This window comes from Scomber japonicus, chromosome 12, assembly GCF_027409825.1.
Source record: "Scomber japonicus isolate fScoJap1 chromosome 12, fScoJap1.pri, whole genome shotgun sequence".
NCBI classification, from domain to species: Eukaryota; Metazoa; Chordata; class Actinopteri; order Scombriformes; family Scombridae; genus Scomber; species Scomber japonicus.
This window is the reverse complement of record NC_070589.1, coordinates 4,182,594-4,196,888: the sequence shown is the minus strand read 5'-3', so window position 1 is coordinate 4,196,888 and position 14,295 is coordinate 4,182,594. Positions and strand designations below refer to the sequence as shown.

The window sequence follows — 14,295 nt, the reverse complement described above, 5'->3', positions numbered from 1 at the left end:
ATACACTTGTTTTTTAAAAAATATTCTAAAAATGCAGTTTGAATGCATATAACATACTTAAGGCAAGGCAAGGCAAGGCAGTTTTATTTGTATAGCGCATTTCATACACAATGGCCACTCAATGTGCTTTACATAAAACAGAAAAACATGTAATTTGAGAAACATTAAAACATACAGTTAACCCCCACCCTCCCATAATAAAAACAAAGTACAGGAAAAATAGAAAGACATAAATAAAATGATTGCAGCATAAAATAATAAATTAGCTTTAAAATCATTAAAAGGACATAGAGTGCAAATTAAAGATTAAAATGTAAAGTGCTTTAAAAGAGCTCAATCATAAGTACAGGAGAAGAGAAATGTTTTTAACCTGGATTTAAAAGTGTTCACAGTTGGGGCTGATTTCAGTTCTGCTGGTAGTTTGTTCCAGTTGTGTGCAGCATAACAGCTAGAAGCTGCTTCACCATGTTTAGTTTGAACTCTGGGCTCAACTATCTGACCTGAGTCAGTAGATCTCAGAGCTCTACTGGGTTTATATTCTACTAACATGTCATTCATGTATTCTAGACCTAAACCATTCAGTGATTTGTAGACTAGTAGCAGAACTTTAAAATCTATTCTATAGCTGACTGGGAGTCAGTGTAAAGACTTTAGAACTGGAGTAATGTGCTCTGATCTCTTTGTTCTGGTTAAAACTCGAAAGCAAATGCAACTAATGTCAAAACTCAACAGCTGCCAAGAAGGGGAAATGAGAATGAAAAGAGGTCAAAGTTATCGCGTTTCACAAGACCCATAAACGTCTGGCACTTTCATGTTTATCCTGGCAACTTCCCCAATGCAGTTAATCACTGCAACTGACATTTGCAACTCATTGAAAACACATACTCAATAAGAAATCTACTGTTGAACAGACAAGGCAGAACAATATCTGGACTCTTCACAATATGTCATCCCTCCAGGCTCTGTGCTAATAGGAGACTATTGTGTTTCACTGCTGAAAAGTGATGCTGTCTGTCAACATGTAGTGTTGCAGCTGTGGTGCTGAAACTGGCATCCCTATATTTCATAGTTTGGCTTTGATAATGGTCATCAATAACAGAATGTTTCATATCATTTCATTATTCATTCCATTTATATTTAGTTGAGACAAAATAAGGTTAAAGCAGTGTGTGCTGAATTGCGAAAAATATACAATATATGAGGTAAAAGCAACTTTCTTTCTGATGGGTATGTCTGGTTGGGGCTACTTTTGTGTCAGCCACATGCAATCCTCACACAGGACTTTATAATTGATTATATTATATCTGCCTGTTAAACCCCTGCTGTCACTGTTCCAAACAAAACCAACTTCTTCAAATGAGCCAAACACACAATAAACCTCCAAACTAAATTTCAGGAGGGAAGCTGACAACAAATAAGAAAAATAACAACAGCAAATCTCCATCTGGAAGCAGGTAAAACAATAGGCAGGAGTCCCTGTTTGAAATATCATAGAAAGTGAGCTATAGAGTCGAAAAAATAATCTTCCCCGTCTGCCTCATGTAGGCTGTTTACATTGGCGTCAAAATGAAAAGCCACAGACACTCCTTATCCCATGTGTGCCAGCCCTAAACTCAGCAAGAGGTTAACATCCTGAGAATAACAGGGTTTAGGCAACACAGAGCTTGGTAAATATACATTTTCATAGGAACAATGTAACACTACACATTACAGTCACTGATGGACGCAGATTGCATATTTAACATTGCTTACAGTAAAAAAAAAAAAAGAAAAAAGTTAGCTCATACATGTGCTGCAGCAGCACAGCAGTAATAGATATGTGGTACTGTAGATGTAATAAATGTGTGATGATGATGTGTTAGCTGAGGTAGAGTAATTAAGAAGCATTAAAAATACAAAACAGAGCAGTGTTTAGCTCAGTGGGTAGAACACTTGCCCCATGTGTTGAGGCTACAGTTCTCACTGCAGGCGACCCCAGTTCGAATCCTGCACCGAGTGGTCCTATCCTGCATGTCATTTCGCCTCTCTGCCTCCCATTTCCTGTCTCTCTCTCTCTCTACTATCTACATTAAAGGCAAAAAAGCCCCCCCCCCCAAAAAAAAAAAAAAAAAAAAATACACAACAGCCTGTCTCCATTATATAATGCTGCAGGTACTGTAAGTTTTACGTTGATGTAGGTTACTGGGTGGTGGCAGAAGTCTCTTAAGATGATATAAAAATGTCATTTGGGAAAAAGTGATACAGTGGATTGAATTAGACATGCTGTAACTGTGTATTACTCATTCACCAAAGGTCACTAAAGTTTAACCTCCCAGAAAAGCATCCAGCTTTAGCCATGCTAGCAGCATGGCACCAGGTAGATTAGTCAGTCCACCACTTTAGATGTAAACACAAATGTCTCAACAACTATTGAATGGATTGTTACCAAATTTTGAGCAGACATATACAGTATGTTCCCCAGAGGATGAGTGCTACTTAACCTATAAACACAATAATATTTGCACATTGTCATTTGAGCACATTACAATGTTGATATTAATTCTGTCTTATTAATGCACCACATAACAATAACATAACCAACAAGCATGAAGAGTTTCTCAAGCCTCTAAAAGATGGTTACCATAATTAAATGACTGGATACTGGACACATGCACTCTAAAAGGTAATAACTGTGCTTACTTAAATTAGAATAGTGTACTTTACTTATCTGTCCCTATCCTGTTGATTTAACTCATGAAATATAAGTATGTACTCATTTTTCCGTAAAGAGGTTTAAAACTAAGTTCATCTGAGTAAACTGGACTTCTTTTCCTGGAGTTAACGCAGAGGTTCGGCAGTGCACATGCGCAGTAGAGCAGCACAAGGGAAGTTTCCAGAAGCCTGCATGAGAGCTTTGGAAGAACACCACAAGTTCTGGGTCTCTTGGTAAGTTATTCAAAGTCTTTAAATTGTCAGCTATAATTTCTTAAAGTACAACTAAAATGTTGTGACCGGGGAACATATGGATGATCCCGTCTACAGTTAGCCAGTTAGCTGAGTTAGCCGCCGAGCTATCAGCCGAGTTAGCCGCCGAGCTAACAGCGGAGTTAGCCGCGATCGGGGAACATAGGACCCGGGGAACATAGGTACGCTCTGGAGATAGGCTAATGCTATTGTTAGCTGACATTAGCCAAGCCAGCTAACTAAAACCGCTATTATCATGTCATTCACACGATATTACGATACTGTTAGCTGCAAAATTAAATAAACCACACCTTCAGAATGATGTTGGTTTTTTTTCTAAGATGTTAAAACAATGTAAAGCACGGTTTCCACTAACGTACCAGTTAACATTACTTTGCACCCCTTTCCACTACTCAGTTACAGCTCTAAAGTTACTCGACTCGGTTTAGGTGCTTTTCCACCTCTGCCTCGTTAACGGGCCAATGTGTGGTTTTCCAAAAAGCAGTCATTGAACTCAGGTGACAGAATAACAACAGTCTCGCCACTGTATTGATTCTTGTGTCAGACGTCGCGCTTGCAAGTGGAAAAGAAAAAAAGAAATGAGGACAACAGGAGGGTTAAACATGTGCTGGGAGGGGTACTCCCATGTCTCTTTCATGTTATTGTAGTTGTTCTGCTTAAAAGTAGCTCTTACAAACTTTGTGAATTAAATTAATGGTAATTTAATTAGGTGATTAAATTAAATGAATTTCACTTAAAGTAGTTGCTGCAATTTTTGTGACTTTATTTTATTTTTTTACAGCTTGAAGACAGACAACCAGGTTGGAGCAGCTGGTGGCCTACTCCTGCGACAGGGAAAGAGAAATGTAAGGAGTGAGAAGACAGTGAGAAGTCAATGTGTGATCCCTTGTGTCTTGTCTTTGTTTTTTCTGGCTTTGTGAAAAATATACATTTGAAGCATTAATACATCCAGTTTAAAATGCTGGATAGTGCTTGCAAAATCTTTAGGGATACTTTTACTGCAAATATTATTTTACAAGGCTTACATATTTGTGTCATTTGATTTGTTTCCACAAACAGAGTGGCCTTGGCTTAATATGCACAACATTACATTTTGTTCCAATAAAATAAGCCTGCAAACTTATCATTCTTTGTTCTGCTTGCTTGATTTTTTTAGTGCAATCGGTTTCCTAGATTCTACTAAGTAAACACAACTGTTCAGTTAAGTCTGACTAACTTTGCTAACTTAAGTTGGTAACACTTACAAAGACCAAGTTTATTATACTTGCTTTTAAGTCTGAACAACTTCACAAAATTAAGTGAATACAACTAGATATGAACTTAAGACTATTAGTTACAGTTACTTACCTTTTTAAGTGCAATCGGTTTCCTAGATTCTTTTAAGTAAGCTGAACTTGTCACATTTTAGAGTGTGGGGAAAAAGCCTTTCACCATCCATCCCATTATTAAAATAGCACTGCAGGGCATAGTTAGCTAGTCACATGGTAGTTTGAGTCAATGTTTGAAGAACTAGGACAAATTAATGGTTACAGTCACAGAGTAACAGTCAATGAGGAAGTCACACATATAGCTCAAAGTTTGAGGAGAGTACTTTATATGGACAAAATGCTTGATGATCATATTATTGAAGAGGTACATTAAGGATTCCTCGTACTCTACTTACACCTCAGAAAGAAACAGAAGAAAGAAGACTATGTGGAGATCTTACAAACAAAGCTGTAATGTTAGAGACATCCATTATCAACCATAGACAGTATACTGCAAGCCATGCAAGGAGCCTAGATGCAAGAGAAAGATTGTGGCAGGTAGAGTTATCCGCAGAGTCCAGACACACACAGAGAGTGTTGCCATTTCAGGATGGTTCATCTTGGATTGTCAAGTGCACCACGCTTGTCAGAAAATGTTGTTTGCTACATGGAACTGGAAGAACTGGAAGAGACTGAGACAGATATTTCAAATATTCCTTCTCTAACCCTAACAAAGACAAATATGTCTTTAGGTTAAACCAAGGGAATACAAAACTCTTACCATTGATAATTCAAAGACTAGGATTAGGATTATACCAGTATGACTACATAATAGAACCAATGTGGGGAAATCTAATGTTGCAGACTCACTGTTATGACTCCCCTTACCTGAAACTGAGTAAAATGGACATGTCAAACCATATGTTAACCAAGTACTCTCAGTACCTGTTTTACCAAAACAACACAAGCCCTGAAAAGTCACACATAAGACCCACCAAGGAGCTCTGAGGAGCAGATTCTATTGGCCGAGCATGGACTTAGACAATGAAAGACTGATCAGATACTATTCCACCTGTGCTCAACCAGCTGCTGCATGAAGACCGACCTTTAAAACTGCTGCCCAGAACCTGGACTGCAGTAGGCCTCACCTATTAGGCCCTATATAGAACAACTACATATTGACTCTCAGTATTACACATTATGTCCAGATGCACTTGTCATAAATGATATATATACAGATGACAAAAATAATTAGCTCTGTTTCTGTGGACATTGTCACAGATTTTAGGACAGCTGTGTGAATCTTTCTTGACATTAAACACATGCATACATCATTATATTATCCAACATCCAATAGGAAAATAGAACAGTTTTACAGAGAGAGGAACTGCCGAAAATGGTATTAACATATTGCTCAACAAGCCGTTAGCAGTAAGACCAGCCAAGCTCATGTTTAGACGAGACATCCATACCAAGTTACCAAAGATTAAGATCAATGAAAGATAAAAAGACAAAAAGAGATTCATAAACACAACAAACAGACAAAGAGAAAGAAAGATGCTGCCAAGACAAACAGAGCAAATAAACTCAATTTTGAAGTTATAAACTTGGTGCACTTTGCTAAAGCAGACAATGGTGAACTGGATTCTACATGCAGAGACAGTTGATATGGACTGCTGGCATCCCCTCAGATAACTCATTGAACAGTGAAGATGGATCTAGGATCATAAGTGATGTCAAACATTGTCAGCACATTCCTGCGGTAATGGATCTTGATGTTGATGTGCCAGCATGTGAGGATACTGGAGTTTTGGGCATGCAAGATGCTAACCTAACCCTAACCCTTTAGTTTTTCATCAGTTCCTGACAATCAGTGTTTCCCAAAAAGCACAGAATTATCAAAAATCCAGCCTGAGTCTGTCATCATTCATCATCCGTCCAGCAGGATGTTCACATAAGCTTTAAAAAAGGAAAAAGAAAATGCTGAGTCATTGAAGATTGATATCACAGATTCATTTTGAAACAGGTTTAAAATAAATTGGTTTATGAATATGGAATCCTAACATCAAAATATGTTTGTGTTGGAGAATGTAAAAAAGAACCAAGACAATATATTTAATGTGTCATAAGGTTGAAATATTTATGTTTGATTGAAGTAACAATGACTTTAATTCTAACAACAAGGGGAATGATGAAGTATTGTTGGTTACATTGTGATGATTGCATTATGTGATTTTAAATGTTGAGCGGGAAAAAGGACTACACTGCAACTGTCATTCTAGACGAACTAGATTTGATCTCCACTGGCACAACAGCAAGTCTTAACAGGTCACACTTATTCACGGTTCACACACACACACACACACACACACACACGCACACAGCAGGGACCTTGAACGTATTTGCCAACCCAGATGCACTATCACTCTGCAGTCCTTCAGGTAAGGTCCATGGACAACAGTCAAGGTCGTCACACACACACACACACACACACACACACACACACACACACACACACACACACACATACTATATACATACATACCTACACAACATACACAAATGCTTGGAATTGTAATTCCCAGAGAAACCCCTGTGAGATTACAGGCTGGATTAGATTAGACTCTTCAAGTGAATTTTGAATGAAATGTACAATGAGAAACTCATTTTCTGTGACAACATTATTTTAAAATGATTTGAAAGATTGTCTAGAATCAAAACAATGATTTCTATCACATTTAATGAGTATTCTATTTATGTTCATGTAAATTTAAATAAGAGATTTTTCCGTGTCTGCTCAATGTATTACAGTCCTAGTTGCAGGTTTTTAATCACCACCACAATATGCAGAAGTTATTTTCAGCAAATGGTCTACAACAAATCTAAATAATCACCTTCCTCTATCCAAAAAATACAGGCAGTTGTAATAGACTGCAGATGGGTAACTTGTGCTTTTTCAGTTGCACAACAAATTAGGAAAAAATAGGAGGACTCTTTTCTGCCTTGCAGTTTGTGTGTAACCCAGTCATCTGAGTGATGAGATGACACCATCGCTCTGTATCCGCCCTTTGTACCCACCCTTCAGGTATAAAAACCTGCTACATGCTGCATGTCATCACACTGGCTTACACTAAATCACTCACAGGTTGCTTGCACAATTTGCAGTGACAGACAGTGTCACTCTAGGAAAACTCTAGGAATTTGTGGCACTTAGTTAATCATAGTGTGGTCTGTGTGGAGGAGCAGACCAGTGTTAGAGAGCCTCCTGCCGTGTTGGATCTTTCTCTCATAACCAGTATCATCATCATCATCATCATCATCATCATCATCACCATGGTCGTAAGTGTTGCTCTGATCTGGGCAGTGCTGGTGGGATTCTGCTGCCTTCTGTGGCTCGCTGTGGGGATACGACGCAGGTAAGAGTCAACAGAATACACTATAGAATAAACAGAAAGTACTATATGAAGCATTTCTGTTTTAAGCACCTGTCTTTTACCTTCACAGCATGCCTATAACGTTAAACCATAATAATCATAAAAAACTCCTGATGCACACTAAATTCAACAATGGCATAGAAAAGGAAAGCAGCAACAACAACAACAACAACAGCAGTATATATGATGCATGTGGCTGGTTACATAATGACGCCACTGCAAATGACAGATGAATGCATGCAGTGTTTGCTGATCAAACAAAAGCTCTGTTAAAGATGACACAGTTTGTTGGTATGCTGTTGGTTGACAAACACTGACAAACACCAGCGTGCTGTCAGTAGTAGCTGCTGCTGTCAAACCATTAGTCAGGACTTGCTGACCATGCAGATTCAGAATGAAGATGTAACTGACTTGTTTTTTTAATAATAATGATGCTTCTGAGTTGGATTAAAACAATTTGAAGCAGATGTCAATATAGTATTAGTATTAGTATTAGTTATGTTCATAATGACATAAAGTTTGGTGTGTAACTATAACAACATCCGTAACTGGTTTGTTATGTTTTGGAGATGTTATGGTTGTTGGGAGGAACATAGAAACTTCAGGGCTTGTTGACAACATCTGAATGAGATCATTTATGGGTAACAGCAAACTTTTCCATTAGAAAAAAAAATGCATTCTGATTTCTTTTTGGAATCTATTCTAATATCTATTTCTAGTTATTTTGGGATTGTTGGAAGTTTTGGCATTTTCTGCCATGAGATGAAACCAAAAATGTGCGAGGTCAGCAATTTTAACCCGAGGGTACTAAGCTGCCGCTGATCTTACTCCACAGTCATTTAGTCAGCCCCAATTTGCTGTTTATAATAGCAAAACATCACTGTCTCATGAAATTATAATAATACCCTTTTTTCAGTGGTAAAAAGTCTATCATGAAAATCAGTCGTTAAAAAAAGCCATTAAAAACAAAGTAAAAAAATCATTGGTGTACAGTAGAAATGAAAAATGATGTGATATTGCACATAAAAGGGCAATAAAATACCAACCACCAGTTTCCAAACTTAAACGCCTGTTGAAATTTTTGAAAATGATTTTGTGATTTCATTAAAAATGTACATGGTGGAAACTCCAAACTGTAATTGGGAAGTGAACAAAGTAAATGCTTCAGTGAGATGGCTCTTGTTCCTATGAATATGTCAGGAATTTAGCCTTTTTCTGTTTTGGTGCATTGTTTGCTTTTAATTAGGAGATAATAGTGTAGAAGCAGTAAGGAAATGAGAGGGGATAGAGAGGTATAAAATGCAACAAAGGTCCCAAGCCAGAATCATTGTTTATCTGGTTATGTGGCATGTGCTGTTATCCGGAAATTGTTGATACACCCTTCTGTTACAGAAAATGTATTGACTTTCCATCACTGTCCATGGTTTGTATGGTTTTGACATTATATTTCATATCCACAGGCAGCCTGGTGAACCTGCAGTGGAAAATGGCTTCATCCCCTATCTGGGTTGCGCTCTGCAGTTTGGGGCTAACCCTCTCCAGTTCCTGCGCAGTCGTCAGAAGAAGTATGGCCATATCTTCACCTGCAAGATCGCAGGCCAGTACATCCACTTCCTGTGTGACCCCTTCTCTTACCACTCAGTCATCAGACAGGGCAGACACCTGGACTGGAGGAAGTTCCACTTTGCTACATCTGTTAAGGTGAATTTATGTGATATGTGTTGTATCATTCATATGATTTGTGGCTTTAGTGTGTGATCTGTGGATTCCTGGATGGTCCTAATCCTTTCCTTCATTCCCTCACCAGGCGTTCGGCCACGATAGCTTTGATCCTCGCCATGGCCACACCACAGAAAACCTCCACCAGACCTTTCTGAAGACCCTGCAGGGCGAGGCACTGCCCTCCCTAATTGAGAGCATGGTGGGGCACCTCCAGGATGTCATGCTGAGGTCGGACACTCTCAGCCCCAGCAAGGACCGCTGGGAAGTGGATGGCATCTTTGCTTTCTGCTACAAGGTCAGAAAATCAAATGGGTAGTTTGATCAGTTTTTAATCTAAAGTAATATTTTCAGCATTCCTGACTGTCTTCCATTTGTCATACTGTCTTCCAGGTGATGTTTGAGTCTGGCTACCTGACTCTGTTTGGTAAGGAGTTTGGCGAAGATAGGTCTCAGGCTCGGCAGGCAGCTCAGAAAGCCTTGGTGCTCAATGCTTTAGAGAACTTCAAGGAGTTTGATAAGATCTTCCCAGCGTTGGTGGCTGGCCTTCCCATCCATGTCTTCAAGAGCGCCTACAGTGCAAGAGAGGTTAGATGGCATCTCCTTCACACACAGTCATATTACAAGATGTCAAAATATTTTCTTACAAGGAATATGAAAAACAGAAACTCATGATTTTATTTGTTTTGCATTTCTTCACATCTAGAACCTGGCAAAGACCATGAATCCTGAAAACCTGTCCAAGAGGGAGAATGTGTCTGATCTGATCTCTATGAGGATGATTCTGAACGATTCCTTATCTACCTTCAATGACATAAGCAAGGCCAGGACCCACGTGGCACTGCTCTGGGCTTCACAGGCTAACACGCTGCCGGCTACCTTCTGGAGTCTTTTTTATATGATCAGGTATGTTGATACTACCAGTTCTCTTTTTGATTTACTGTGTGGACTCTCAAGATATGAAACAGAGCTGGTATCTTGGTCATTTCTATGCGATCTGTGACTATGATTTGTTAAACATGTTGAGACTGAATCTTTGAGTCAAATTCCGCTGCACAAACATACTGTACAGGACTAATCACGCAATTGACAACGTAATCTGGGAGCAAATCAAGAACTTTGCTTGTTTATAGGACAGACATGTTTACAGCTTTAAGCTACTCATATTTCATCAATGCCAAAAAGCAGGCCTAAACAGTTGCAAGGACAACTGGGAAAAGTCTCTAACGATGCTTTTCTGTCTGACTGGCAGTACATTGCTGGCAAATTGCTAACTGAGCCATCCTCGTGTCAGTTGTCAGGTGTTATGAATTATAAGCTTAAGAACACAGCTCTTCGCCTCGGGCTAGGGTGGCAAACATTACAGGCTGAAAATTACTCATATTTATTGTGCAATATTTATACATACATGCCTAAAGCTGTAGGTATATCGTGTTGTTGTGCACACCAATAATTAGCTTGGTCTGGCCAGCAGTTCCATGTAACCTCAATATGAGTTCCTTTGCAAAATTAGCTAACATTGGCTAACACTGCACCCTCTGTACTGTGCAGCCAGTTGTTGTTATGTCATACTCATACACATTTATCAGTTTCAGACAGCTGATTGTGGATATTGTACACCTTTCTCCCAATGCAGCTGAGGTAGATAGACGATCAGTGAGATAAAAGATGTTTGGTGTGTAAGATCAAGCAGATCAGCAGAGTTACATAATGGTTTTGTAAAAAGTCTACATGTGTCTCAGTCTGATTGACAAAGTTAGAATTGAGCAAGTAAACTACCGCAGGCGACTGGACAAGCAGAGATAATGCAATGAAATTATGATCTAAAATGAGTAACATGTTCTTGTATCTGTCTTCAGGAGTCCAGATGCTCTAAAAGCAGCTCGTGAGGAAGTGCAGAAAATTCTGGAGGATGCGGGTATGACAGTTGACCCCAGTGACCCCTCACTAAACCTGACCAGAGATCAGCTGGACAACATGCCAGTTTTGGGTAAGATTAGTAGAAAATAGTTAAATTTACTTCTACAATAAATACATACTCAGATCATACAACAAGCCACAATAGTTTATGTACAGAATAGTTCACTTGATTTTCAATGTAACCTATTTTTTAACCTAATTTAATTAATTTCTGTCCTCTCTCATTACAGACAGTATCATAAATGAAGCCATGCGTCTTTCCAGCGCTTCCATGAACGTGCGTGTTGCCAAGGAGGACTTTTTGCTTCACCTTGATAACCAGGAAGCTTATCGCATAAGGAAGGATGATGTCATTGCCCTGTATCCACCCATGCTGCACTATGATCCAGAGATCTATGAGGACCCATATGTAAGTAACATGATAATGTACAGAATAATACATTGATAGAAACAACAAAAAAGTCAAAGAATACCAATTAAGGTAGAGCAAACATTCATCACTTAACCCCCTCTCCCATCTTCACCCTGCAGGAGTATAAGTATGACCGTTTCCTGGATGACAAGGGTCAGGAGAAAACTGTCTTCCACCGTGGTGGCAGGCGGCTGCGTTACTACTGCATGCCCTTTGGCTCTGGGGTCACCAAATGTCCTGGCAGGTTTTTCGCCGTCTATGAGATCAAGCAGTTCCTGAGTCTGGTGCTGTCTTACTTTGACATGGAACTTCTGGACCCTGCCACCAAAGTTCCACTTCTTGATCAGTCCCGTGCTGGCCTGGGAATCCTCCAGCCAACATATGATGTGGATTTCAGGTACAAGCTGAAATCGAACCACTAGGTTCTCTGTTTGCCCTGCAGAGTGACTGCTGTACATATTGTACATAGTGTATATTTAACAACGTTCATGTCCAGGCCTTGTTGTATATGTAAATAGACTCAACTGTATATTTTTCATTGCTTATTCTTTAATTTGCTGTTTAAGAACATGTATTATGCACATATGGTTGACATATGTATTTCTTAATAGTGTTGTGTTGAACACTTCTGTCTCTGTTGGACCAGTCTACAACATTTCAGAATAAAAGTACAGAGTAGCATCTTCAGTTCCTGTGGAAAGACAGCCCTAAAGCCATATACATTTATTTATGTGTTTTTGCATAATTGGCTTCTTCACAAAAAATCTTGTAGTTACATTATGCTCAACTGTTTTTCAGTAAAAAGAATTTAAGCTAGTTTCACTATAGAAATACATATATTTTTTATAATCAGGAATACTGAGATCATTAGTCCACCCTTCTATTTTCTGTCTCTGTATTTCTTAGACAGTATAAAGACAAACCAGAGTACACATGAAACTCATTCATTATGCTCTTTGACCACTTTTTGGTACTTTGTCATTTCACGTCATTCATTTGTAAGCTATAAATGTTGAGGTAAGCATGACTAAACTCTTTTTTATTAATCGGTCAATTAAATTACCGCAATCAATATCATTTGAATTCACCTTGTAACAGTGGACCTTGGAGTTTGCTCCTCCTTGGCTGCCTCCCTTTGAAACAGTGTTGTCGGTTAACTTTTATACGTCTCGGTGTAGACGTGTCTGATTGTTGGCCGATGGTGACCTTTCTATCAGTGTACATCTACCCTCTCAGTATTGCAAGGCAAGCTGCTTCGCAATGAGATATTTTGTGGCTGGTTTAGTGCATGAGCATACGGCAGGATAATGCACACAGAGGTACAAACTTTAAAAAATGAAGGAATGCTTTTTTGCACATATCTGTATGATATTTCTGTTGCAGCAGCATAGCTATACTCTAATGAAGCTATTTGAAAAGAGGACTGTTAGCTCTGTTGGCTCTCATACTGTGAATTACGTAATAATCACACACAGCAAATGGATATTGACATTCACATTAAAACCTTGTCAGCTTCAGTCATCGTTTAAAATGTTCTGAAGTGGAAGTGCATCCTGTTATTGGTGTTAATGATTTCATGTAAAAACACAACTCCACATCAATACTGGCATGTCTTCAGCTTCAACGTGACTGTAATTACTACTGTAGTTTGGCTGGTTCTGTAAGTGGAGGAAATGTGGTTCCCTAAAAAATCTGATGGCAATGCCAAATGCAAGTGTGACCCACGTGCTAGTGTTGACATGTACATGTTGCGCAAACAGATAATAAATCAATACATTTGTACACCTGTCTGTTTGTCGTGTTCTGATGTTTCCACTTGTTGAACTCTATTCTACGAACTTCTGCACACACACACACACACACGCACACACACACACAAACACACACACACACACACACACACACAAACACACACACACACACACACACACTATATTTTACCTTTTGCACTCAAATCTTTGCTTTCCATTAACTGAACTTGCTTCAAAATATGATAATTACATTTTCCAAAGATACAATTTAAGGAGGGAAATCTTTAACATCACTTCAGCTCGTATTTTGAAACAATTTTTCATATCACTCTGACTCAACCAGACAATCTCAATTCATCTTATCTTCATCTTCCCAAAAATCTGACAAGGAGAGAAAAAAAAGTGAAACTATCAGATACAGGAGTCTTAAAAATTGCATTTATTTATTCATTTATCGTCAAATTAAAAGCTTTATTTAGAACAATGCACTATTACCCTTTGTTTCACTATCTTTGAATCTATAGGCTATTCTGCATAACTCCACACACTAACCTTACACCAAACCAGCAAAACATTACACATCTCTTGCAAAAGCAAGCTAATCTTTCAAAAACTGTTCAAACTCTTTTAACAAATGTCTTTTTGCATCAAAACAGTGTCACAAACCATCAGTGACGGTATAAATGAAGAACACTTTTCTGTGTGCAAGGCAGCAGTTTGTCATACATGTAGTAAACACATATACACACAGGTATCCATATGTTTAAAGTATGTACGTGTGTTCTGAACATAAACTATCAGTACAAATAAGGGGAAAAAGTTGATATTTTTTCTTCATAATGTTCTAA

General features: G+C 38.6%; 1 protein-coding gene across 1 annotated transcript; it reads left to right on the top strand.

Moving 5' to 3' along the window:
- Window positions 1-7,343: 7,343 nt before the first annotated feature.
- LOC128368861 (cytochrome P450 7A1) lies at window positions 7,344-13,495 on the top strand. The gene is made up of 8 exons (XM_053329752.1): window positions 7,344-7,627; window positions 9,106-9,346; window positions 9,453-9,662; window positions 9,758-9,952; window positions 10,071-10,270; window positions 11,224-11,354; window positions 11,515-11,693; window positions 11,816-13,495. Exons 1-8 carry the CDS (start codon window positions 7,545-7,547, stop codon window positions 12,116-12,118), a joined length of 1,542 nt encoding a protein of 513 aa, XP_053185727.1. The 5' UTR covers window positions 7,344-7,544; the 3' UTR covers window positions 12,119-13,495.
- Window positions 13,496-14,295: the final 800 nt, after the last annotated feature.

Excerpts from the sequence above, each read along its gene's own strand:
- LOC128368861 (XM_053329752.1), top strand. The coding sequence starts at position 7,545 with ATGGTCGTAAGTGTTGCTCTGATCTGGGCAGTGCTGGTGGGATTCTGC. Across the intron at positions 10,271-11,223 it reads AGTCTTTTTTATATGATCAG|GAGTCCAGATGCTCTAAAAG; the intron begins GTATGTTGATAC and ends ATCTGTCTTCAG. Across the intron at positions 11,694-11,815 it reads AGATCTATGAGGACCCATAT|GAGTATAAGTATGACCGTTT; the intron begins GTAAGTAACATG and ends TTCACCCTGCAG.